The sequence below is a fragment of the Mus pahari genome, chromosome 12 (assembly GCF_900095145.1).
Source record: "Mus pahari chromosome 12, PAHARI_EIJ_v1.1, whole genome shotgun sequence".
Lineage (NCBI taxonomy): Eukaryota > Metazoa > Chordata > Mammalia > Rodentia > Muridae > Mus > Mus pahari.
This window is the reverse complement of record NC_034601.1, coordinates 6688325-6715489: the sequence shown is the minus strand read 5'-3', so window position 1 is coordinate 6715489 and position 27165 is coordinate 6688325. Positions and strand designations below refer to the sequence as shown.

General features: G+C 47.6%; 1 protein-coding gene across 5 annotated transcripts in view; it reads right to left on the bottom strand.

Annotated features, from left to right (window-relative positions):
* The window catches only part of Clec16a (C-type lectin domain containing 16A), a 192380-nt gene that overhangs the window by 92073 nt on the left and 73142 nt on the right, over positions 1 to 27165 (bottom strand). For all 5 annotated transcript variants that reach the window (XM_021209467.2, XM_029544291.1, XM_029544290.1 and 2 more), the window contains 6 exons: positions 24279 to 24401; positions 21557 to 21666; positions 20686 to 20730; positions 18207 to 18257; positions 14557 to 14685; positions 8882 to 9002 (listed from right to left, as the gene is read on the bottom strand). In XM_021209467.2, the coding sequence (XP_021065126.1) occupies positions 8882 to 9002; positions 14557 to 14685; positions 18207 to 18257; positions 20686 to 20730; positions 21557 to 21666; positions 24279 to 24401 (579 nt within the window). The remainder of the gene's footprint in view (positions 1 to 8881; positions 9003 to 14556; positions 14686 to 18206; positions 18258 to 20685; positions 20731 to 21556; positions 21667 to 24278; positions 24402 to 27165) is intronic.

Sequence of the window (27165 nt, the reverse complement as noted above, 5' to 3'; positions counted from 1 at the left end):
CTGTTCTCACTTAGGCTGTGTCTGCCTCTGCCCTCATATTCTCAATACCACACACTGCTGTTTTCTGAGTCACTCCAGAGCAGCACTTACTCCTAAACACATGGGTTTTCTCACTGCGAACAAGGACACACTCCCACACAACCACAGGCCATTATCACACCCAGGAAATGCAATGTTGATCCCACTCACCTAAGCCAACCACAGCTTCTCATGAAGGTTTCAAGACCCAGTTGCCAGAAAAGGGTCTTTTATTTAAAGCTACATTTTAAATATTTTTTGTTTTGTTTTTTTTGTTGTTGTTGTTGTTGTTTTCAAGACAGGGTTTCTTTGTGTAGCCCTGGCTGTTCTGGAACTCACTCTGTAGACCAGGCTGGCCTCGAACTCAGAAATCCGCCTGCCTCTGTCTCCCAAGTGCTGGGATTAAAGGTGTGTGCCACCACCACCACCCGGCCATTTTAAAGATTTTAAAAAATTATTTTCTGACTATGTGTAGGTCTATGTCTCTGCACTGGGTTTTGTGAATGTGAGTACACATGCACTCTGAAAGCCAGAGCATATGATCACTGGAGCCAGAGTTACAAACAGTTGGGAGGCACCTGGTATGAGTACTGGGAACAGAACCTAGGTCCAAGAGTAGTATGAGCTCTTAACCAATGAGCCATAGCTCCAGTCCATTTTAAATTTTTCTTAATCCGGTATATTTGGTGATGGTTGCCAGGTGTCTTTAGCTGCAAGAATCTAAGAACAGTATCTGTATCAATCTCTTTTGAGGGGTCATCTTCTGTGGTACTCTGATTATTTACATTGTGGGCCAGGGCTGACCTTGAACTAACAATCCTGCCTTAGCTTCTTGAGTCATTATGATCATATGACACCACACTTGGCTTTCACTATCATTCATTCATTGTTTTGTGGTACTGGGGATTGAATCTATGGTCTCACATGCTAAGCAATCATTCTCATTTTTAATAAGGTTATTTTGTACATTAAATTAATTATTTTTTGCAGTTTTGAGAATGAAATTGGGAGCCTTATACATGCTAGGCAAATGTTCTTTGCTGAGCTCATTCCTGCCCAGTATTTACAATGCTGAAAGCACAGGCTGCTACCTTTCAGGACATTGCTACCCTCTGCCTTTCACCGTGCTTACTCTTTGTGCTATTTTTTTTCATTTTTACCAGTATGAAGCACATGATTATGCCTGGGTCATCAGCAAAATAAGCGAACAGAGAATTTTCGAGAACTGACAGAATTGCAAAAAGGTCATTGCCTTTGCAAGACAAATCAATGAGTTCACATTTTTACAGACTTATAATCAAACCACATAACCTGCTTGGGGAGCTTCTTGATACTTTTTCTGGAAATGAATCTCCAGGCAGTCAGACAAGTCCAGTCAGGCATGCACACTGGGCTTAAGAGCTCTCTGCAAGTGGAGCAGAGAAAACAGCAGAGGGGGGAACTGTTGAAACATGGCAGGGTGGAGGGGCATGAGATGGGACCTCTGCAAGTTCTTTATGACACGCACAGAAAGCTAGGGGCATAGCTCAATGGTCGAACACTTGCCTCTGTTGTGCAAGGCCCAGGGTTCAATACCCAGTATCACAAAAACCAATAACAACCTTCATAGTTACACTCATATCCACCAATAAACAAAAAATAAAGACTTGGGCTGGATCTCAAACACAGATGAAGAATTTGAGGACAGTGTGACACATGAGCTTCACTGGGCCTTTACTGAGTCACGGCATGGTTGTTCTGAGAAACAAGTTAGGCTCAGGGTAGGGTGCTGATGCTGGAATGAACCAGCTCTGTCTAAAGAGGAGCAGGTGATAGCTGGTGCCAAAGGAGTTGAGGGTCACTGAGGTTCTGCTTGTTGTTCAGAGTGGGATGGAAGGACAGAGTCTGACTTAGTTTTGACAAACAGCCATTACACACAGAGAACTGCAAGCCCCAAGGGAGAAGCAAACGACATGACAAGAGGTGGACTGAAGCAATCCAGAAAGAAGAAAAGATACCCCACAGCCAGCAAGATAGCACTGTGAACAACTCAGATGAGAAGGTACAGGCTGGCTCTGTAGGAAGATGGATCCAGGTGCTCTTGGGATGCTGCTGGGAACACAGGCTTAGAGTAGAGGAGATGCTCATGCTGGGGACTTGAGCTGGGGACAAGGGTGTCCCCACACAAAAAGGGTGGCAACAGCTTTCTGGTGGGAATATGAAGACTCCACATGGCCAGATCCCCTGAGACTCCAAAGGAATAGGAAGTAAGGTTTCTACAATGAAATATTCTGCCTTTGAAATGTTGGTAGCTAACATGAAATTTTCTGGCTAATACTTTACCAGTTGTCAAACTGTATTAGTGGGTCTGTCTGCCCAAAGACTGACAGCCTGCAATCTCTGCAGAGGTGAGCATCATTGTTCTTATGTTGCCTGTGAGGGAGCTGAGGCTCCGAGAGCAGAGTCAATCTGCTTTAAGGCCACATAGCTGGGAGGGAGCAGAGAAGGACTTGTCTGCATTGTCCTGGGACCTGACGCTTCTTCCATATGGCTGGTTAGTCACCTGTTTTAAACAAGCAGATCTGGGCTAGAAGCAGCCAGGATGGGAGAGGGAAGGGCCAAAGCAGCCTGTTGGGCCAAGACATGAGGGCAAATAAAATAGTCCCCCAGTGTGGGTCAGGAGAACAAACTGGATCCAATGAGACTGTCATTTGTGCAATTATATACCTCTGAATCCAGGCCACAGAAAAGAAAGGGGGTGGGGCAGAGTGTAAGGACACTTCTGCTGGGGCACACCAGCATGTGAGCCATAAATGGACAGCATCTTGCAGATCTCAGTTCTGGGTTCTTCAGGAAATTTCTGCAGGCTCAGCTTCCCTGTTGTACCTTTGACCTATGGACCAACTCTCCATTCTGAGGCCAGAGAGGCCTTCTGAGACACAATCAAGTCAGCCAGCTTTATAAAACCTTTACCAGAGGAGAAACTCTACTCTCGCTCTGCCCACAGGGCCTTCGAGGCTTCCTCTCCAGTCTCTCTCTACGGCCGCTGGGCCCTTTGCTGTGCCCACATCCACGTGCAGCCTCTAGCCAGAGCAGCTGGTACCTGCTCTCAAAGCACCTGGCATAGCAACTATCTAACTTGTGTTCTGTGATACTGTGGTGGGCAGTTACCTCCTCCTGAGACTGGGAGCATGGAGAGCCTGCTTCGTGTCCACATGGCTGGTAAGGCACAGCAGATGGGTGTTTCCTAGATATTCCCTTTTTCTGTGACCGCACACTCTTTTCCTTTTATGAAATTACAATTCATAAGTACTTCTGAATTAAAACAAATAACACCCATCCCCCAGGACAGACACTCCCCATAGCCCAGGCTAGTTTTGACTTCGTGGGTTTAACCCATCTTCCTGCCTCAGCATCCTAAATAGCTAGGATGACGTGCACATGGCTATGCCCAGCTACAATGCTTTGTTTAAAAAAAAAAAATCCTCTTGGATTAAAAAAACAAAATGTCTTCTGGGCAGTGGTGGTGCACGCCTTTAATCCCAGCACTTGGGAGGCAGAGGCAGGCGGATTTCTGAGTTTGAGGCCAGCCTGGTCTATAGAGTGAGTTCCAGGATAGCCAGGACTACACAGAGAAACCCTGTCTTGAAGAAAAAAAAAAAGAGCCCCCCTCAGACCCTCCCCCTCCCCAACACAAGCCTTGCCGCCCTGTCCTCAGAAGCTCAGCCTTGTACTGTTTTGTTGCAATGCTGCCTTGGATCATGGAATCCTAGCGTCTGTAGGAGGATACTTTCCAGCCCCCAGACTGGGGAGCATAGCTTCACCTCAGGAGCCTTGCACTCCAAGCTGAGGTCTGCATGCTCAGGCCTGTCTCTTAAGGCTCTAACAAGCTGCCACAGGGCTCCACCAGGTGAAGGTGGAAATTCCCATGGACTGAGCACCCTCAGTTCTGTACAACCCAAGTCCCACAGAACAGGCTCCGGGCTCCTGATGCCCTTCACTGTGAAGTCTATGGAACCCTGTACAGAACCTCAGTCGCTATGGAGGGCTGAGGTGGTGTCTTAATTGCCACATGTCTCTCTGGGCTTCCTCACTGTGGATCTCACCTGCTGCAGGGCGTGGCTGAGCGACCAGATACCAGTCCCTGCCATGTGGACTGTCCTAAGTTAGACCCCCAGAGTCAATCTATAACTCTGCCAGTCACTCACAAAACACTGACCCTGAATGTGAGCTAGCTAGGACGCCTGTGCCACTGGCATGTCTGGGAGCTCCCCCCCCCCCGCCACTGTCATTGTGCCAGCATTGTTCTGAGCATGTCCTACTGTGACACAGTTAGACTTCAGCTTCTAGTACTGTGCCTGACATATAGTATGTACTCAATAAACACCTGAAAAGATGAGCGGGTCTTCACTAACCAGATTTTCACTGAGTGGACTTCATGGATGAATTTAAAAGTCAGAATACACTGGGTATGGTGGATCAAACCTATCATCCTAGCACCTAAGAATCTGAGACATAGGAACTGCCTGGAGTTCGAAGGCCAGCCGTGATTACAAGGTGGATTCCAGGACACTTGGAGACCCTGTCTCACATAAGCAAAAAAGTGAGAATGTAAGTTGGTGCACTGCAAATACTACTGTGGTTGTAGGTCACAGTTGGCTTCTGGCTCTACCACAGGCTGCCTGTGACATTAGTAGGGCAAGCTGAGATCAGAGGAACACAGTTCCACCTCTAACTCCAAACAGCAACTTGTACCCTAGAGTCTTGGGATTTGCAAAACAGTGGCTATTCGTTCAACCAACAAGAATACTTTGATTCTTTCTTTGTTGAAAAAGCCATGACTATTAATGTGTGCTGGGTGCAGGCGCACTGCAAAAGGAAAGGCTTAGGCAGACGACACAGACTTAGTACTAATGGTGAGGCTGAGGCCTAGAGGTCATTGAGCCAGAATGCTATTCCCTGAATGAAATTCTCTTTCCTCCTCTGCTCTTCTCCCTCCTTCATTCAGCAGACACAGCAAACAACTCATGAGCTCTGCCCTATGCAGTCCTCCTTTTCAGAAGAACAAAGGCAGGCTCAATCACAGCAGACCCAGAATGAGAACACACCTTTGCTGCACGGCAGGGAAAGCATCTTAAAGTGAGCTCTGCCATGCAGGACCAAAGACCCAGTACTGGTCAGCAGACTCTTGTCTAAGGCTGTGTTTCTTATCAGTACAATGAGGTCAACAAATATTTGTTATGTCATGTTTCCTGCTGTGTGTAAAGTCAGCATTTCTTTAAGCCTACCAGACCTTATCATGGGAGATTAAAGTGCACCAATCCCAAACCTCTCTTTTTCAGATCAGTTTCTGAGCTTGGCATGAAGACAGAAAGATATGAGGCTTCCAATCACTCAGGCATCACCCACCCATTCCAGGGTCAGCTTTATAGAAATCTGTGTACTTGAAGTGTGATGATCTTCTCCAACATTACAATCACCAAAAATAATTTTAAACAATCAACCAAACCAACAGCAGCAGCAGCAGCAGCAGCAGCTAACAACATGGTAGCACCAGGTTTTAAAATCCCTACTGCTCCAAGTTTTCTGAACATCATGCTCTTTAGCAAAAGACATAATTTGCAATCAGGCTGGATAAAGCCAGCCAGCCATTACTTTCTTAATGGCCAACTACCATAAGGCTCAGTTAAGTGATCTCAACTAGCAACTAATCAATTAAAATTGATAAGTGAAATACTTTTAACCTTTATTTCAGCAGGGCCCTTCCTAGGGGAAGGAGAGAAGGAATGTGAATTCCCAGCATAAAATTTAATTCCATTTCACGGATGTAAAATTGAAGGGAGCTGTCTCCCTCTCTGCATGGATCAAATCAGAGAAAGCCTGGTCCTGATTCTCTTTGGCCAACTCCATCAATTCTAGCCTTACAGAAATCACTACAGCTGTTTTTCAGGGTGAAGGGTCAAAGGAAACAGGCAAAGAGGGTCATAATTTCTTTCTTTCTCTAACACAAACACGAGAAATGCCAGCAGAGGAACAGGAGTCAGTGAGGGGCTCTTCGGCATCTTAGTCCCTCTGTGAGGGACCCGCACTGGGCAACCTGGAGCTGTGCAGGAGATAGGATTCTCTGGTGTGCTGAGCCACTAGCTGCACAGGTTAGGTGTGTGACTGTGGCTTTCATGCCACCATTCACCCAGTCACTAAACAAGAGTGGCCACCTTTCTGCCTTTTCCTCCTGTATTAGTAAGGATGGAGGCTGGAGCCTTGTATGCAGAGTCCTCTACCTGCAACTACAATTACACCTTTTTTTTTTTTTTTTTTTGAGATGGTGTTGGGGGTGGTCGGCGGCGGGGGTTTCTTTAGGTAGCCCAGGCTGTCTTAGAGCTCAATCTGTAGATCAGAGTGACCTGAACTCACAGAGATCTGCCTGCCCCTGCCTGGGATTAAAAGAGTGCTGCTGTGCTGGGATTAAAGGTGTGTGCCACTACCTCATCGCAACAACACCCATTTTATAGAGAGAAAAACAGAGGCTGTGGTGGAGGAGAAAAAGTAGGGCAGAGCTGGCTTGAAAGCTAGCACTCAATGGTTGTTATGCGAGCTGGTTACACAGATGAAGTTTTGTCAGAATTTCCTGGCTGAAGGCTGGTAGAATTGATTATATATAGATCATGCCTCAGAAGGATGGTCTACACACCCAACACAGAGCAGTCCCTGCTGCGTCTGTGCCTTGCCTGCACCCCTCCTTTGAGATTATCCTCTTGGGTCTCCCTCCTCACACTTAGGGTCCAAAGCTAACCCTGTGTCCTTGGCAAAGGTTCCCGATCGTCCTCTGACAATTGCATGGTTTGAGGAAAAGCTCCATTGTCCAATCTGGGCTACTGAAAGCCCACTCTGGATTTTTATAGTTCTTTCTGTCAGGGCTACTTAGCTGGGGCTGATGGCGGCCATCCTTCTACTAGATGGGGAGACAGGGAAGCAGAGTCAAGAGATAGCAAAGGGCAGCTTTCCACTCACTGATGCGACATCCAGACTCAGCCTTATCTGAAGATGACATTACTCTTGGCCCTCCCCTTATCACCAGCTAGCCCTTTCTTTTCCCACGGGCAGGCTGCTTTGGCTTTTCTGTTTCTTTTATTATTATTATTATTATTATTTAATTTTTTATTTTTATTTTTCAAGACAGGGTTTCTCTGTGTAGCCCTGGCTGTCCTGGAACTCACTCTGTAGACCAGGTTGGCCTTGAACTCAGAAATCCACCTGCCTCTGCCTCCCACGTGCTGGGATTAAAGGCGTGCACCACCACTGCTCAGCGGCTTTTCCGTTTCTTAAAAGAGCCCTGATGCAGAGCTGGAGAGAATGCTGGCAGTTAGTGGGCTTGCTGCTCTTACAGAGACCGAGCTCTAGTCCTAGCACCCACATGGTGGCTCATGGCTGTAACTCCAGGGGATCCGATGCCTCTGGTCTCCAGGACACTGGCATTCATCACCCTCAACCCCCATCTCCTACCTGCACATATACACATAATTAAAAACAGCAAAAACAGATCTTTTAAAAACAGATTCCTAATGCACCAGAATGTTCTAACATACAGAAAACCTGTGTCCTTCAGTATATATGTGCACCATGGTAAATGGAGGGAAGAGAAAGCCATACAAGTATGAGAAGGGCTCTGGAAACACCATAGTCTCTTTTAAATCTCAATGATTAACTTGCCATGGAGACACATGCTTGTGATCCCAGCACTTTGCAAGTGAGGCAGAGCAATCTCAAGTTCAAGGCCAACCTGGCCTATTCAGCGATACCTACCCTGTCTCAAAAATAAAATAAAATAAAAATATTTTATTTTGTCTTATGTTTCGAGGGAATTTTGACGCAATGGATGATGGTGCCCTCATCATTTGTTTTGTCTGTTTTTTTTTTTTCCAACTTGACACAGGCTACAGTCTTTTGAGACGAGGGAACCTTAATTGAGAAAATGCCCTCAAAAGATGGGCCTGTGGTCATGCCTGTTGGGTATTCTCTGATTAACGGCTGAATTGGGAGCCAAGCTCACTGTGGGTGGTGCTGTGTCGGGTGGTCCTGGGCTGTTCTAAAACAAGGCTGAGCAAGCCATGAGGAAGAAATAAGACATAAACAGCATTCTTCAATGGCTTCAGGGCCTGCCTTCCTGCCTTCTTCTCAGGACAGACTGTGATGTGGAAGTGTAAGCTAAATAAACCTAAGCTGGTTTTGGTTCTGAGTTTTTATCACAGCAGTGGAAACCCTCTCTAAGACAATGGTCAATACACAGTTCACGGTTACAGGCTGAGCATAGGCTTTTCTGATTTTCATTCTTATCTAAACACTGGTGATTTGCTTCTGGGTTTGTTATGTCTTGTCATTTTGATAACATATTTTTTACAGGCTTCCTTTTGGCATCAAGAGAATCTTTTTTTCGGGCTGGTGAGATGGCTCAGTGGGTAAGAGCACCTGACTGCTCTTCCAAAGGTGTAGAGTTCAAATCCCAGCAACCACATGGTGGCTTACAACCATCCTTAACAAGATCTGACTCCCTCTTCTGGAGTGTCTGAAGACAGCTACAGTGTACTTACATATAATAAATAAATAAATCTTTAAAAAAAAAAAAAAAAAAAGAGAATCTTTTTTCCACTGGACTCAGACAGAAACTCTTTAATCCACAACACCAGAAAGGCCAGTGCTGTTCTCATGTCAGTGAGGCCCACTCTCACCAGACCTTCTGCTACCCAGCACTGCCCTTCTGCTCGGTCCTGGGTCAGTGGCAGTGCAGACTGCATGCTGCACACACTCCCATAGCACAGCGGGTCAAATGACAGAGCAGAGACTGTATCCCCTGGCCCACTACTGCAAGACAGGATGGCCAACTCACTCAGATCCAAGACATCATCTGTTTTGATCAGGTCCTCCTCCCGAGTCAGTGGCAACTGGGTCTCAGGTTCCCCTCGCAGCTGCAGTGACAGGGAACGCAGCATGAAGAATACCCGGATGGCCTGGATAGAGCAGAGAGCAGAGGAGAGTGGAGTTTTAAGGGTGTTTTGGAGAGGTGCCCTACATGAAGGCATTGCATGGTGACTCTTGGATCAATGGAAAGGAAGAAGAGGGACAGAACAGGCCAGCCTTGAAGCACCATAGCCTGGAGATGTCATAGTAAGATATTTTAGGGGAGAGCCTGCTTCCGTCCCCAACAGGTTGAAGCCTGGGTCACTTCACTGGGCACCTGCCATTTGCCAGGACCTGTCCTCAAGGGTCATATGACCTTTGACTCACATTTCCTGACTGCTAGCTTGTCTAGTCCACAGCCAGCAAATAGCCAGGAAAGTGAGGAGTGCTGGCTGAGTCAGCACTTCAGGAGGGGCTACAACTTCTTTGCCACTCCAACTGAGCTAGTGGGGCTGGGAGACAGTAACCCCTAGCTTGTGTGCCAGTCCTATCCAGTAAATGTGAGCCTAAGACAGGACAGTAGCATGCATGTAGGCTTTAGGTCTGGCTAGACTCAATGAGAGTCCAACTCTCATCTCCTGCCTCTTAGGCCTGGGCTTTAGGAGGAATGTGACAGACAGGTGAGCCGATACTTGGCCAATGTGAGCCCCTCAGGCCCTCCCAGCTCATCTCAGGGGCAGACACAGCTTGTCAGCACAAGCACCCCTGACCCACGAAAAAGGTCAGCATCCAGTGTGACAACCAGGCATGTCCTGAAAACAGAGAACAGGCCAGAGATACCAGCTGCCAGGAGTATCTGTGCAAAAGCAGCCCTCAAGCTCCAGAAACAAGCGTGCCACCAACAGAAAGGCCAGAAGCACAAGGCCAGCCACAGGTAAGGGCACCCTCCGGTCTCTCTCTGATGTCAGGGAACACAGTTCGAGAGGTCAGCAAGGTCAGCACTGCCCCCCAATCCCACTATGGTGAACAAGGCACAGTAATCCTGAGCTCTCTGGTTATGCCGCAGTCCTGAGACAAGGCTAGAGGGCACAGTCAGCACAGGCTGCCATAAGGGGTGGCCATCCAGGTCCTCGATAGCTACTACTACTAACAGAAAGGAATGTCAGGACAAATGACTGTGACTTTACACAGGTGAATTTCCAGTTTGTGGCAAAGATGGTGACAGTCCTAGCTTACATGAAGGGGAGAAACCCTTTATCTAGTAAAGACCTTTCAAGAAACAAGAGGGAACAAATTCTTGACTTCAAAGGGCTGGAGGGTCATTGCATCTGAGTGGCTCAGGCAATGAGTATCTCTGATTAGCTAACAAAGCCCTGATCTTGCCTTGGAGGATCTCATGAAGAGACTCTGAAAGTACTCCCCAGCCCTGGCCTCATTTGAATACACAGGGACTATAGGACAAAGTCAGCTTTCCTGAAGTAATGGTGGGGAGGCATGAGGACCCAACCTGAATGTCCTTAGCAGATTTTAAAGTCTAGACTTCATAGAGCCTGTACCAACTGGAAGAAACAGAGGAGTGGTTCTATTAAATAAAACCAACCAACCAACCAACCAACCAACCAACCAACCAACCAACCAACCAAATCAAGAGTTCCTATTTAGTAAGCACTTACTGTGTGCTGGGGTTCAGGGGTTCTATCCTATAAATTTAAGACTACAGGAGCAAGAATGCTGAGAGGTGCTGACAGGGCAGAGTGAGCTTGGCCCATTCTGCTGCTAAGGGGCTGAGCCAAGCCTCTGTAATATCAGGCACACATTGACACAGCCTTGTATACCAGGAAATGCAATCCCTGTGCCAGTCCAAAGAAGACAGCAATAAGATGTGAAGTGGGGAGTAGGTCTCACAGGATTATATGGCAGCCAGAGCTCTTAAGTAAGTAGTTACAACTTCAGGGATGAGGAGAAGGAAAGAAAAGAGCCGACTGCATGCATGTCCCAGTCTGCCCATGTTGTCATGTCAAGCCCATTGCTTTCAGGGTTCTGATGGCAAAGACCCCCAGCAGGGGCACAGCTGGGATGAGAAAACAGAAACACACGCTGCTTTCTGCAGCCTATCCCTTGGAAGACTGAGGCTTTCCAAGGAAACTATGAATTCAGAATTTGGCTCTTAATGTAGGCCTTTTGGTAAAACATCTGCTTTTACTCTGCAAATGGTGAATGGAAGATATTTCCAGGAATACAAATAAAAATAGTCATTTAAACTATAAAATAGAATATAAACCATATATAATACCATTTAAAATACCAACTCTCAAGGGAAAGCCATATACAAAAGAAGCCCATGTCTAAGAACAGAAAGAGGTGAGTCCCACAGGGCAGCTGGAGGGGCTGGCATGCATGCTATCTCACCCCATGGCCACTTCATGCCACCACCCTAGAGATATTAACAGCTCCCTCTCACCACTCATGGCCATTGAGCACTGTGTAGGGCTTCCCCTCACCTCCATTCTTTCCAGGGATTCCCCGTGTAGCCTGTAGCCTTGGCTGTCCTAGAACTCATTCAGTAGACCAGGCTGGCCTAAAACTCATAGAGATTCGACTGTTTCTGCACACCCCCATGCCCCACTGAGCGCTGGGAATAAAGGTGTGCACCACTGTGCCCAGCTGCCTGCCAGTTGGACCTCCTAATTACCCTATGTGGTTCCCATCTGACAAGCAGAGAGATGGAAGCCCAGGGCTGTTAGGCTGGCTGCCCATGCATCTCCAAAGCCTGTGTTCTTCTGATCACAGTCCTTGGCCTCCAAAGGAGTCAGGGCTTGGGACCCAAGGTTTTATCAAGCACTCTTCTTTTCTTTGCTAAATCAAGATACAAAGTTTTAACGTCATAGCCAAAAGTAATAAGAAATGATGACTGTTTCAAATCTTGGAACCCAGGAGATCAAATTTCAAAAGGGAAGACAGTTGACCGAGGTCTAATATGAAGAAACTTCCATTTCTTAGTGTCTACGAATCTGGAAGCAAACCCCAGTCACATTTAGCATCTAGAAACCCAGCCCGTACAGCAGCTTTAGAAGAGAAGATCTGGAGGCTGACGCATCTCAGCTCCACCTGGGGCTGAGTGAGAGCAGGAGTCCCTAGTATCTGCCCAGCTCTGGGGAGGGGTACACGGTGAGTGTGGGTTTTCCATGGCACAGGTGGCCCTGGACCAAGTGCTCAAGTCACTTCTGCCAGCTTCCTTGCCATATTTGCACGCTGTTGTATTTAGGTGACAGTCATTCAGGTTAGAAGCCCGCAAGGATGTGGAAACAGCTGTGAAAGTAAGTCATCCTGAAAACAGGGTTGGAGCAGTTGGATGTGGGCCTGGCCCAGAGAGAAAGCTAGGTGGTGATGTTAGAGATTAAAAAAAAAAAAAAAAAAAAAAAAAAAAAATCCATACCCTTTGAACCAGAAATCCTGCTTCTGGGAACATGTCCTAAAGAAATAATTCAAAAGAAAGACAACACTGTGTTCATGAAGTAGCTCTCATGGCTCAGCTGAAAAAGAGTGAATTACAGTGGAGGTACCCTAAACTCTGACCAATCACTTGGAAAACCATCAGACAGGCATAGTGGCACAGGCTGTGTTCCCTGCCCTTGGGCTGTAGAGGAAGGAGGATCAGGAATTCAAAGTTATCCTTGGCTGTATAGTGAGTTTAAGACTAGCCTGGGTTTCAAGAGACCTTGTCTACAAAACAAACAAACAAACAAACTCCCCTCCACTGTAGGCTGGGGTGATGTCACTGGTAGCATGTAAGAACTGGGAAGCTTATCCAGAGCTGCAAAAACCGCTCTTACAACAGGAAACCTCCTAATCCAATGAAGAAAGGAAGACGCAAGTGACACCATGGCAAAGATCCCTGTGCCATCATAAGGGGCCGAGTGTGTAGACAAAGATGGGAGGAGAAGCAAATGTCTCTAAGAGTTGAAATATGGAAGAAAATTTTCCTTCCTTTAAAAATTCTGAGATATGACTGAGTTTTCTTTAATGTGTAACACACAGCCATCCCATTTCCTCAAGGCCAATAGTGACAAACATAAAAACCTGCTGTGTCTACAGGGAACATGGAATCGGAATGTGGGGACACAAATCTGTAATTCCAGGTATCTGGGAGGCTGAGGTAGAAGGCAGCCTGGGCTACTTAATAAGACACGTCTCAATCAAAACTTAGAAGAGGGTGAGCACGTGCTGAGCATGTGCGTGCTCTGGCCTCATCTCTAGTACCAAACACAACACCCTAGCACAGGGACCCGTTGGCCAATGGCTTCCCAGATAGCTAATACTTCAGTTCAGACTTTACCATTTGCCATCGCCCCCTGCTGGCTCTCCTCTGCACTAAGCTTAGTGAGTCCTCGAGTGGAACCTCTCTCGCTCATCTTAAGACACTGATAACACTGCACTCATTTACCACCAACACTCTTCCAGTGTTTACTATCGGCCAGAACCTTCACAGCCATCCTGCCAGCTAGTGTGGGCAAAAGCTGAGGGGGCACAGGAAGAACTTTAGGCTCAGGGACTTAAACAATGCTTCCAAGATCACACAGCTATAACCTCTGTAGGCCTGACTAAGGAACTCGGCATTCTTTCTCAGCCACTCCTTCCAACTGCCCCTACCTGAGCAGAGATAACTCAAATCCAAGTTCTGCTTGGACTCCCAAACTGTGATGACTTTGATTTCAACATGGATGTCCCTTATGGGCTGGCATGAGTCAGGGCCACTTTTGGTATTTTGATCTTTAAAAAAGTATTTATGTTGTGTGCACACATGGAGGTCAGAGGACAACTTGCAGGAGTCTGTGGTTTGCTCAGGGGGCTGAGAATGTGTGTTGCTTGAAGATACAAAGTCTCCACTTCCTCTGTAGCCCCTGAGCACATGGTTAAAAGTGCCAGCAGGGCAGGGGAGGTCACAGAAGGTCTTGTCTGAGGCACACACAACTTTATGTCACTTGCTTCTTGAAATCTTAAAGTGAGACCCCCGAACCACAAGCAGACCAAGGACGATGTCGTCAGCCTGGGAGCGATCATGAGTGCCTCTAAATTATCCACTCCCAGCCACATCTCCAGGGAATGATTTTCTAGGAAAAGGCAGTGCTGCTTTCTAAGAAAGAAACCCAGATCTTACGCAGGAGATAAAATACTGTGAAGAGCCTGAGCGAGGCTGCTTCCTAGAGTGGCCGCCTCAGAACAAAGTGCTGATAAGGGGATCACCTCTGCTGTTTCTAAGAACAAGGCTCTGTACGCACGCTCTCCGGCCTCAGCCGGCACCATCCCCTCACTATCGGACAGCTTGCCCGTGTGCCTGGGGTTCACATCCTCCTCCCCACACTGGCTGTTCTAGGCTCTGTGTTCCCTTGCTTCAAAGAAGCTTGGCTTGGCCTCCACCCAGGGTTTTGACTGCACTCTGTCCTCGTACAGGTAGTCTGACAGCAGCCCACAGAGGTGCCAGTTGCCACAGAATCTCAATCTCCAATTTCCAAGGGCAACAGGCTTTGGGAAGAAAGCCATGCATGGTAGTAGGTACATGCGTGAAGCTATTCTTCCCAGGTGACTAGACACCTATTGGTGGCTTTAACTGATCTAGAGACCCTTTCCCTGTGGCCCAGGAGAGGCCAGAAAGCACTTACTCACCCGCCTTGTCTTCTCCACATCACCACATGGCAGCCTCTTCACAAAGTCAATGCCAGTCAGTGGAGTGCCCGTTGGGGGCAGGAGAATGGAAGCATCCATCATGAGATACTCCACATTCATGGGCTTTATCTAGGAGAGACAGCACAGGAAGCCTCAGCAAAGGCCCTCCTGTACTTGGGCCACAAATGAGCCAGCTCTGGGTTAGACGGGGGTTTTATTTCTCGTGTGCCAGATGAGTGGCAGGCCCTTTTCATTCTCCAAGTTGTGTGTGTGGCTTTCCCCTTCACGTAGGTCAGAGGGCCCCAAGACCACCTAGTGCTGCTGGCTGCCTCCTTCTGTGGGACATGCTAAACACCGTTCTCCCGGAGCTTGAGTCATTTCTCAAAATCCCTGTATCCCAGAGCAGGGTGGCAGAGCCATGTTCCCACTCCACGAGGGTGGGGATAGCAGTGAGCCTCAGGGTCTGTCATCCCTTTAGCAATAAACCTGAGTCGCTAAGGAATATGTGACCAGCTTGAGTGGCACCCAGGCCAGCCTCACTTAAGTTAGCTTAGAAGCCAGTATCCCAGGGGCAGCTGAGGGCTGACTGTAGTTGCAGGCATGTCGCCTTAGTATTTCTGGAGAATGTCAAGCATTGTCCAGCAGAATGCCATAAACAACTGGAGTAAAAGAAGAAAACCCCAGGAAGCTTCCTGTGGGGTGGGATGAGGGCAGGGGAACACACTTTTGGCTTATGGGTCTTGTGTGAGGCTAGCTGCTGGGTATTTCTCATCTGGCTGGAGCAACTCAGAGGTCCCCACTGCAGAGATGACAAACAGCCAGGCTCAGATTAAAAGTAACCTGCCCAAGGGCACATGGTTAGGAAGCAATAAAGGCAGACACTTCAGGGGCTTGGGAGCCCCAGCTTTTTGAAATCATAAACCACCTGTAGAGTTAACATTTCCAAGCTGAAAATGCTACTATGGAGGAGCACACTCTGGGAGGGGACTCCGCACTAGATAGAGGAGAAGTGGAAAACCTGTGCAGTGCTTCACTGTAACTGATGGTGTGAAGGGGGAAGTACCATGTCCTCCTAGGCGTGGCTGGGGCTGTGTGGGTCAGTAAGGTGGAGGCACAGACACAGCAACCCACACGTGAAAAGAAGGTATGACCTTAAAAGCGATCCATGGATGCTTCAGGGGGGCAGTGACAAAGATGAGGTGAGGGCTCGGCTGCCAGAGCCCTGGAGACGGGTATGGAAGCCAGGGAGCCACTTAGCCATGCTGTCTGCTTTTCTCTTTCTGACACCTTAAACACTTATGTTCATTATAAATGTCCCCACCACTTCATGCTTTGGTGAGTTATGTCCATGAAAAAGATCACTTGTCATCTATTTATTGAGTGCTACTTGGGGGCTGAGAGACAAACAAAATAGAGAGCTGTCATCTCCAGTCCATCCTCTGCTCCAGGGAGAGGCAGGGACCGCAGGGGCACTGCGCCTGTGCTTACTGCTCTAGAGAAGCAGCACAGAGGACCACTCTCCATGGAGGCCCAGCTCTGACATGAGCAGGCTGGACAGACTCAGGGACACTCCTCAGCCTCTCTGGCTCCTGTTTTCCCTTAGCTGGATAAAGAAGACAATGGCAACAGTTCCTCCGTTCTTCCATAGGTAAAGACTCTGGACTGAGGTTCCCAGGGAGAAAAAAAAAGCAATTCTTGTTTTTTTTTTTTTTTTTTAGTATAGAATAGAGTTTATTCAGGGAATGGGGAGGGGAGTTAAGAGGGTAGTAGAGGCAGAGAAAGGCAGAGAAAGGGAGAGAGAAGAGAAGTAGAGGCCCGCCATGGCTATGAGCACGTGGGGAGGGGTGGGGAAGGGAATGGGGAAGGGAAGAGCAAGAGAGAAAAAGAGCAATTTTAATGGTGACGATTCTACAAAGCAGATTGGCGAGGGCATCTTGGTTATAGAGGACTGGCATGTTGCGGGCTTGGAGCCAAACTCCGTCCTCTATCTGTAGCTTCCTGGATAGCAGTTCCTTGCTCACCTCTGTCTGAGCACGCCTCCTGTGACTACTGGTGAAGCTTTTTGGAATGTGGTATTCTGACTGTCATAGACAGCACCTGAGACCTACAATAGAGACCTCCTTCACTTTGTTATAACCTGTCACCTGATGTTCCTATTGATGGGTTTGAAAAGCGTCTAGATTTATGATTCTATTTTGTTCTGTGACTCTATGAGACAAGTTCCTTAACAAAACATGTATACGGTAATCTGAGTACTGGACATGGTCACTTATATTTGGTTCTAAAATAAACTATCTTACTTTCTTTAAGATGAGACTGTGTTGTGTGTCAGACTCAATATATACAACAGGCCTTCACCCTCAAAAGCAGTCAGTCCCCAATAAAGGATCCCTGTGTTTAATGATACGCAGTTGACTCTGACCACCTCACAGACACAATGCCACCACCTAATGCAACAATGGAGCAGCACTAAGTGAGGCCTATCCCACCTCGACTGGCAAGAGCTCATCTCCTAAGGACCAGCTGAGGACTCATGTCAGTCGCAGGGCCCAGGGTACATCCCTTTCATATTTCTGGAGAATGCTAAACATTGTTCAGGACAGGCCATAATCACTGGAGTAAAACTGTGACCGCACTCTCTTTTCCTGTATCCTTTTATGAAATGACGATTCATAAGTACTTCTGAATTAAAACAACACCCGCCCTCCAGGACAGACACCCCCATATTGCCCAGGCTAGTTTTGACTTCTTGGGTTTAACTCATCTTCCTGCCTCAGCATCCTAAATAGCTAGGATGACGTGCTCATGGCTATGCCCAGCCACAGAGCTTTGTTTAAAAAAAAATCCTGTCTTGGATTAAAAAAAAACCAAAATGTCTGCTGGGCAGTGGTGGTGCATGCATTTAATCCCAGCACTTGGGAGGCAGAGGCAGGTGGATTTCAGAGTTCAAGCGAGGCCAGCCTGGTCTACAGAGTGAGTTCCAGGATAGCCAGGGCTCCACAGAGAAACCCTGTCTCGAAAAAAACAAAAAACAAAAAACAAACAAACAAAAAACCCCAGGGAGCAAGAAAGGGGAGAAGTAGAAATATTGGCACAGCATGAGGCCTGCTGTTGAGTATTTTATATCTGCTTGGGGCAACTCAAGAGGTATGGGCCCCACTGCACAGATGACAAACAGCCAGGCTCAGAATGTAAGTAACCTGCCCGAGGGCACACAGTTAAGAAGCAATAAAGGGGCTGGTGAGATGGCTCAGTGGGTAAGAGCACCCGACTGCTCTTCCGAAGGTCCGGAGTTCAAATCCCAGCAACCACATGGCGGCTCACAACCATCCATAACAAGATCTGATGCCCTCTTCTGGAGTGTCTGAAGACAACTACAGTGTTCTTACATATAATAAATAAATACATCTTTAAAAAAAAAAAAAAAAAAGAAGCAATAAAGGCAGACACTTTGGGGGCGTACGGATAAATACACCCTGATATTTTAGTGGCGGTGGCAATCACATTTACCTCACTAACGGTCTTTGCCACTTGACCAGAAAGCCCCAAATGAGACAGAGCCCTCTGCAAATTTTGCAGGCATGAAGGTATGTGCCAGCCTCTGTGTGTTTTTAAGCGCCAGCCTCTGTATGTACTGGCTTTGTACTTACAGTCATGCTCCTGTACTCATCTTCAAACATGTCCAAGAAAATCTCTTCTCCCTGCAAAGATAGAAAGGGAGTAAAGAGAAGCTTATCCCACCCCCATAAACACAGCATTACAAAGGCTGTGCTTGGCTTCGAAGGCCGTCTGCTTTTCATTGCAAGTTCTTGTAAATCCCAGAAACTAAAACACACATGTGAATGTGAGCACACATGTACAGATAAAAGGCTAAATATAAACTGTGCTACTCAGCAGCCTCCTCCGGTTGAAAGCTGGCATTTCTTCAGTCATATCAGATAATTAGAGCACAACAACAAAAGAAGGTAATACATAATATACAATTAAAACATAGACAAGGTTAATATTTCAGTGCTTAACATCACTTACTTCTCCAGAGTGGTTGGGAAAGTAGGAAATGCTATTAAGTCATCATGTTGAACATGTGAGGCTCATGCTTGGGTGGGGAGGCACAACCGCTAGTACTAGCACTAAGTTTATATGGCTAGCTTCACTTGTTTTTGAGGAAAGTTTTGCATTTGGTTGCTAAGGACAATGACTACATAGGACTCCACCTTGGGCAAAATCCAGTACCACCTGATTCACTGTAAGAATGGGATGGCAAAAGGTATTGTGTGCCAGAAAAGAATAGGCTGGAGCCCATGTCTCTCAAGCCACTCACTGTGAAGGCAAAATGATGCACAGAAAATGCAGTCTCAGAGCCTGCCTCACAGTTAGGGCTTGGGAGAAGTCAGTGCTGCCTCTGTCCTGCATCATGAACTGAGTAAGAACCACCCTGTCTCCCTGGGCTGGGAATAAAATGCAAACGCAGTTTTCCTTCTGTTCCGGACCAAGGGGCAGCTTCTGGGAAATGGCTGCTCTGTGCTTTTCTGTGTTTACAACATCAGAGTGTTCAAGGGACAGACAGATTTCTAGAAGTTCTATGGGGAAGAGAGAGGTCCAAAGAGCACTGAGCAGCCCCGGGGTTTCTTCTTTCTTCTGGGCTGACCAGAGGGGGCATGCTTTTGCTTAAAGTTCAAGTGCAGTTCTCTGAAGGGTACATGGGATTTCCTCGCCAGTGAGTGGTGGCCCACAGTGCTGCCCCTTTGTCTGGGCACGTCTACAACTGCAGTTAGATCAGGTCATCTGGTCCTGGCAAGGTAGAGTTTTAGATTACAGGGCGTAGCTCAATTAAAACCAACAATGGTGGCAGGCTGAGTACCAAGCGCCAGCAGTGTAAGCAAGGGCAGTGGGACACAGAGGCTGTGCCACCACCTCCTAGCCCAGCAGGAACCATGTGAGCCTTGTTCAGGGGAGCCAGGACTGGGAGGACCTGTAGAGATCACAGGAGGAGATCACTAGGATGACTCCAGCATGGCTGGACTTCTGAGCCACTCATCCACCATGTGAAGTCGTGGGGTAAGAGAGTGACCTCAGCAGACCCCACATCTGCCTTCATCTACTCACCAACTTCTCTAGGAAAAGAGAGGCTACTTGGCATTCTTTACACACATTTCCGTCCACTTTCCATCACTCTCAAGACTCTAGAGCAATGCCCATTCCTACTTAACTAACCCCCCTCCAAATATCTCCTCTCTCCCCTCCCACCATGACCATGGACATTCATTTGGAAAAGCCCTGTTGTGTTACCTCTTCCATTTCCAGAGGCTATCTACCATGACGCTCACACAAATGAAACAACTTCCAGCATATGTTACATCCTCATCCGGGCAGGTTATAAAGCCAAAAGAACCTTCTCAATGTCTGGAATGACTGCTGATGGCACTTTCTCAGAGCAGCCCAATTATACAAAGACATGCCTTATGGTCAGAGCTGTATGACACTGGTATAAGTGGATCTCTTAAAGCAAGAATCTGAAGATAATTGTCTCTAAATCCTTCAGATCCTAAAGGTCATCTCACTAAACTCAAGATGGTACTTCAGATGCTGCCATGAGTTTTCTTAGTATGCATACTTATAGATACTAACAATATGTAATTGATAAAATCATGGGTGATTCATAGTTGTTTTCTATGTAATAGGAGATATAACTTATGAGCTTGACTTTGTCATCCACATACATCTTGTAAATTACAGTAAATTTATGAGTTACTGATAAACAATTTGCCATAAACTAATAGTAAGTCCTCAGAACTTTTAATGTTCTTATAAGAGATTGTGGGATTAAGTGCTACTGCCCAACATTCACAAGTGTGAGAAGGTACTCCAAGGGCCAACAAAATGGCTCAGCAGATAAGCTCACTTTTGGTGCAACCCTGATGACCCAAGTTTGATCCCCATATTCCACAATGGAAGGAGTATACCAGCTCCTCAAATTTCTCCTCTAACCTCTACATGCACACCATAGAATACACATATATAAACCTGTGCATATATATCTGCCCCACATCATTGCCTACAAGACTAGACTCCACCACCCCACTCCATGAGAGATATCTCATGCTACTGTCCGCCTGTGCTGCCAAGTACCTTATAGAAATGACGTACAAGGTGGACACTCTCTTCTCTTGCACCCTGTTGAAGAAGAAGGAAGGTGTGAGAGAAGCAGATCTGAGGGGAAACAATGGGTGACTCAGTTAAACAGGGGAGTCAGTTACAGAATACAGCTATAATGTCTCCTCCTTAATAAAACACAAAATTCTTTCACTAGTGTGTGTGTGTGTGGGGGGGGGTTGTAGATCAGAACAGATACACCCAAGGATTAACTCTCAGTTGTTCTTTTTCACCTCTGCAGACAGGGAACAAAATAATGAGAAATAATATAATATGCTGAGCCTCCATGTGTAGGTAGGTAGGTAGATATATGTTTCTTTTTTTTTTTTTTTTTTTAAAGATTTATTTATTTATTATATGTAAGAACACTGTAGCCGTCTTCAGACACTCCAGAAGAGGGAGTCAGATCTTGTTAAGGATGGTTGTGAGCCACCATGTGGTTGCTGGGATTTGAACTCTGCACCTTTGGAAGAGCAGTCGGGTGCTCTTACCTGCTGAGCCATCTCACCAGCCCTAGATATATGTTTCTACACGTATAAAAGCTTTTGTCACACAAAAGGAACATGAAAGCTCCCAGGGCTAACCCAGAAGCAGATTACTCCAAAATAAGCCACTACAATGCAAGAAACTGGGAATCTTCCAGTGGTCCGGATGGAGGGAGGCACCTCCAGACAAGTGGGCTTCAGCAGGACCTTGGGTCGGATGGGGGTGGGGTCCCAGGTATCTCAGGTCTAGCTTCTCTGAGCTAAGCTAGGGATGTCCAGACCAGGCAGTGCCAGGAGCCTCATGGCTGATCTCCGTAGCTGAGGGTACAGTACAGGAAGGGCAGGGCAAGGTATGGCCTCACCTCCAAACAGGCCAGGTGCACATCCTTGATGACGCAGCCAGAGCTGGTCAGTACTTGCTGCTTCAGGAGCAGACAGCTCAGCTCCAGTGTAGCCAACCGGATCCTGCCATCTGCAGAGCACAGCAGAATCAGCAAAGTACCCACAAAGCCCAGTGTACACCCCAAACACAAGGTTCTTGTTTTCCTTCTTTGAGGTTAACCACCACCTGGTGGCCTATCATCCAAGGCCTCTCACTTTGGGGATGGGGGATGGGAGTGGGGGTAGGAACCATTTCATATCAATCCCCTTCCCAGTAAGTTATGAGTCCCTTTGTCGGGTGTGAGCAAGGGAAGGCGTGAGAAGTCGGGAGGCTGTGCTGCAGCTGTGCCTGTTCAGCATAGTTTTCCTCTTCCAGGTGAGGGTATAGAACAGCATGTTCTGTAAGACCCACTGTGGGTCATGTGACTTAGAATTGGGCCCTGTCACCTGCTAAGTCTGAAACTCAGGACAAGGGTCACTCAGCACTTCTTATCTCACCCACTACCCTAAACTTTTCCCTCTCAGGGCTGTGTTCCATTTCCCCTTTCCCAGCCTACATACCTCAGCCATTCTGGCTACACTAGTCTCTTGGCCAGGCCACCTCACTTGCTCTCAACTCTCATGGTCCACTTCAGTCTGCTGGCCACGCCCAGCCTGGCCTCTCCCCTCTGCCTACTTCCCAGTTATCTCCCTTATCTCTACAGGACACTCTCAGGAGTTGTCAGATTCTTCTCTTCATTTTTTATTCAGCACCTATGCTCCTGAGCCCTAGGTGTTCCCACCCTTGTTCCTGATCAGGAGACAACAGCAAAGGGGCCTAGCAGAGCCAGCGAGGCTCAGTTCTACAGTATGGCAGAAGAACAAGAACAACTCTGGGACCTGAATGAGCAGGCCTGACAGCTAGCACTAGCCACCGCCCCCCTTGCTGACATCACCAGTCTTTGGAAGGTGTCCAGAAAGGGGCTCCAAACTCTCCTCCCCACGGGGCTGAGCACACTGGGTGTCTGTAGAGATTTCCTCCTGGGGTTTATACAGCACCAGCTCCAGGCCTGGGTGCTGGCTAGTACAGAATGAGGCTTATCACAATTTGGTCACAGTTAACAGAAAGCCAACACAGACTAGCTAAAACTATATAAGCAGAAACTGTTAAGCAAACACAAACACAATGGCTGACTTATGAAATCTGTTAGGGTAGTGGGGGTGGGGGGACACTGGCTTAATAATGCTTTTGGGTCTTTCTGGATTGGAAAGGTAACTGCTTGCTACTGGAAGCCAACTCTTTCTTCCTAGCGAAGATACCCATTGCCTAACCTATGGCCAACTACTACTAAGCAAACTGTCCCATGGATCTTGTCTGTCTGTCCTTCCTTCCTTCCTTCCTTCCTTCCTTCCTTCCTTCCTTCCTTCCTTCCTTCCTTCCTTTCTTCCTTCCTTCTTTCCTTCCCCCCCCCTTTTTTTTATTATTTATTTAGTTAATGTATGCGAGTACACTGTCACTGTCTTCAGACACACCAGAAGAGGGCATCAGATCCCATTACAGATGGTTGTGAGCCACCATGTGGTTACTGGAATTGAACTCAGGACCTTTGGAAGAGCAGTCAGTGCTCTTAACCACTGTGCCATCTCTCCAGCCCTTTGCACTTTATTTCTAAGGAAAGGTGGAAGAGTAGTAGGAGAATAAGGGAGCAGAGAGTCTTTGGGCTTTGTCCCTGAGTTCTAAGGCCCAAGCAGGGACACTCCAGGGACACACCCCAGACAACAGCCCAATATTGGCACTTATGTTCCAAGGTTGAAACAGAGGAGAAAATTTTGTGCTTACAAATGCCAAAGCTATAAACGCGCAAAGCAGGTCTTGTTTAGCATGATAAAAACCCAGGGAAAATTGGTCTCTGCTCATTCCTGCAGGCCAATCCATCCACTCCAGACCTCCCCTCCCTCTCCACTTGGAGGTTATGTGCCTCTCTAGAGCAGTTCCACTCCCTCTGCTGACCACCAAGTTCCTGCCTTCACAAGTTCCAGCCAGAGCTGACCCTATCCTTGACCACAGCACAGTTCCCTCAATGCTACCACGCAACTGTTGACATTCCAAGCCAGATAACTCTGAGCTGTAGAGGTCCTGGGCAACCTGAGGTGCTTTAGCACTAGACCAGGAACATTTTTAGTCACTCAGCTCAAAATGTCTCTAGTCATAGTCACATAGCTCCTGGAGTAAAAATAGTCCTTACTCTAGCTGGGAAAGCCTGGGCCCACAACTTCATCCCCACTGCTATCACTGCCTCAGTGGCTGGCTACAGATGGGTGCTGGGCCAAAACACTGGAGACAATGGGCACAAGAGTGTTTCCTCAAAAAAAAAAAAGTGTGTATCCTCACCCGACCTTCAAACCTGTTGATTCACTCAGATTCTCAGCCTAGTTCATCCCCACAGTATGGCCTCAGACTCCCCAGAAAGGAGGGTCCCAGCCATGATGAAAGAAAAGAAAGGCTGGTGTAGAGGGAGAAGAGAGGTGTGATTACACTGAGGGTGCACACAGCTCCAGAGACCGAGGCCCGCCCGCCCGCAACAGAAGGCAGATGTTGGTGCCTAGGGGAAAGGAAAGGCTGAGAGTTTTCCAGCTTCTCAAAAAGAGAAGATCTAGAACCTACGGCTTATGTGCCTGGCTAGGAATCTATCTGTTCCCTCGCATACCCCAAGACAGGGGTACCTGGCTGGGCAGCATTGTTCATGATCCTGATGAGCCTCTCAGCCAGCAGATGGTTGTAGGTGGTTTTCTCAGCCTCACTTGGCACTGGGAGCTGAATTCTTTTTAGTTTTTCAGGATCCATGCCTGAAATGGAGAAAGAAGAAAAATGGCCCTAGGTAAAGCTGCTCAGCGGGAGGATAAAGGCTCTTTGGAGATGGGGTCCGCAGCCTCCGCCACCATGTTCCTTTTCAGTGATATCTGGCATGGCTACTGCCTTGGTTTAGCTTCTGTCTGGGTTCTGTGTATACTGAACGTGCATAGATATATCACAATATACATTTTCTGAGGGTGGGGAGATGCCTCTGCTGGTAAATGCTTGCTGCACAAGTATCAGGGCCCGAGTTCAACCCCCAGATGCCATGTACAGTATGTGGTACATACTGTAATTCTAGCACTGAGAAGATCCTGGCTCACTGGCCAGACAGCTTAGCCCAATCAGTGAGCTCTAGGCCAGTGAGAGACCTTGTCACAAAAGGCAAGGGGGATGGGAACTATGGAACACCCAAGGTTTGCTTCTAGCCTCCAAACACATGCACATGCACACATACCTAATGAACTCACATGAACACACACGCACCCCTAAACCCACATGAATACACACATGTACACACACACACCCTAAGCCCATACGAATACACACATACATGCACACACACTTCTAAACTCACATGAATACACACACACACTATTATACAAAACATTTATTTGCTATTGCTATTTGTGAATAGGCCATCAACCTGGTGTGAAAACTAACAGTAACTATGAAAACCATATAGGGCAGTGTTCTCCCATTCTAGCCAATAACTGGTGACTGAACTCGCTGTGGCTCAAGGCCTACTCTGTCTCTATTAGAAACAAGGGCTGTCAGGCACCTAGCAGTGAGGAGGATGGCCCTGGAGTCAATGGCAGCACCTCTGACAGATGAGGCAGAAGTAGAAAAGGAGCAGCTTTCACCAGAGCAACTCATTGCCATTCTCTGCCAAGTCTGTGCATGTGAGGGCAGCCCTTTCTACTCCATGCAGACACAGACCAAGGAACAGAGCTGAGATATAGAGGCCCCAACAATCATAGCCTTAAGTTCTCACTGATGAAAGCAAAGAGCTAAGTGGGATGCCCAACACATGATAGCGGCAGGCTCTGAGCTGAGTGGGGCAGGTGCCAGCCCTGCTCCTGAGGAGTAGATCAGCAAAGACAGACTGAGTCAAACCTTTAGCCTCGGCAGGTGTACACAAAGTGAAACTCATAAAGTGTACCTATCACCAAGACACAAAGGAGTACCTCCCCCGGGAAATGAATAGATAGTATGTAATAAGAGACAAAAGAAAGGGTGGGATGGAGGGTGGATAAGGAAAGGGAATGGGCAAGTCTGTAATCACAGGCCATGATAATATTTTTCCTGAAGAGGTGCCAGGAGCTGAGATGGCAGGAAGACCTGCCAGTGCTGCCACAATGATCGGGGCCCAGGGCAGGACACTGTGAACTCCTATCCTTTCCTCTGATGTGGTGCTTGAGAAATACTTGCAGAAATAAACACAGTGCTTGACCTAAGTACAGAGACCCCTGTGGACTGTTTATGCCTGAAGCATAGCTTTTCCTGTTATTCCAGTTAGTGGAGGTGGCACTTCTCAGAACCCTTGAGTACCAGGTGGTGTTTCATCTAGAATCTTGGTAAGACAGTGGAGGTGGCACTGCTGGGTTCCCAGAGAAACCCGCTCTTCGCACAGTACTGGTGCTATAAAGTGTGTTCTGTTTTGTTGAAATGACGTGGAGAGGAAGAAATGGCCCAAGGACTGGTGTTGTGTAGGGCTCTCTCACACCCACAGAACTGCTCTGAGGCTGACCTTGTGAATTCTGCATCTTGATGCCAAGCATCTGACTTGGACGAACTCTGGCGCCTAGGATAAAAATCAAATCACGACCCAATCTTTTAGGTCTTCACTCCCCGAGGGGTGTCAATCTTGTCCCCACATCTCTCTTTCCTTCCACTGTGAGGGGTGGACATAGGACAGGACTGCTGCTCTGTGGCTCTGGGAAGCATCTCTCTCCCTAGTACACCCACACTTTCTCTACACCATCAGCTGCTCCGTTACAGAGGACAGTGACAGGCCCAGCGGTCGAGTCCGCTAGAATGTTGGCTAGTGGGAGCCAGGACTTGTGTTTTCACGGGGAGGCCCCATTTTAGGACTGTTCGTAGTTTTCCTTAGACTTCTATTTTGTTCTTTCTTGACCATCTGCCAGGCTCCCAGAGCCCTGAACCCCTCACTCTGGGCCACGTGGCCTTCGGTGAGGGAATCAAAGGCTCAGAGTGATTCTGTGCTTTCTCATTTCTTTTTGGAGATGACTCCAAAGGTAGCAGAGATCCAGTTAGGGAGGAGGGGTGGCACCATCCACACAGGTAGCCCACTATAAAAGCTTCATTCAAGGGGTGTGCATTCCAGGGCTCAGCAACAGTCACCACCTCTCCAAAAGCTTTCCTAAGTGCCCTTGGGCTGGTGTCTCACTGGCTGCAGAGAGTGAGAGGCAGTTCTGATACAGCCTTTAGAACTCTAGTCTCATGGTCCATGCAGACAGGGTCCTGAGTATAGTAACTATTCCCCCTGGGATTGCTGTCACTGGGTAGTCAGTCACTGCCGCTTCTTACTAGGTACCTATGGGAATTTGTAGTTGCAATGTGGTTTCTATTTGGTGTGTGCTGTAAAAGGGAAGACTAAGGAGTGGAAGAAAATCCAACTTAAGAAAAGTGAAAGTCACCGGGCGTGGTGGCACACGCCTTTAATCCCAGCACTCGGGAGGCAGAGGCAGGCGGATTTCTGAGTTCGAGGCCAGCCTGGTCTACAAAGTGAGTTCC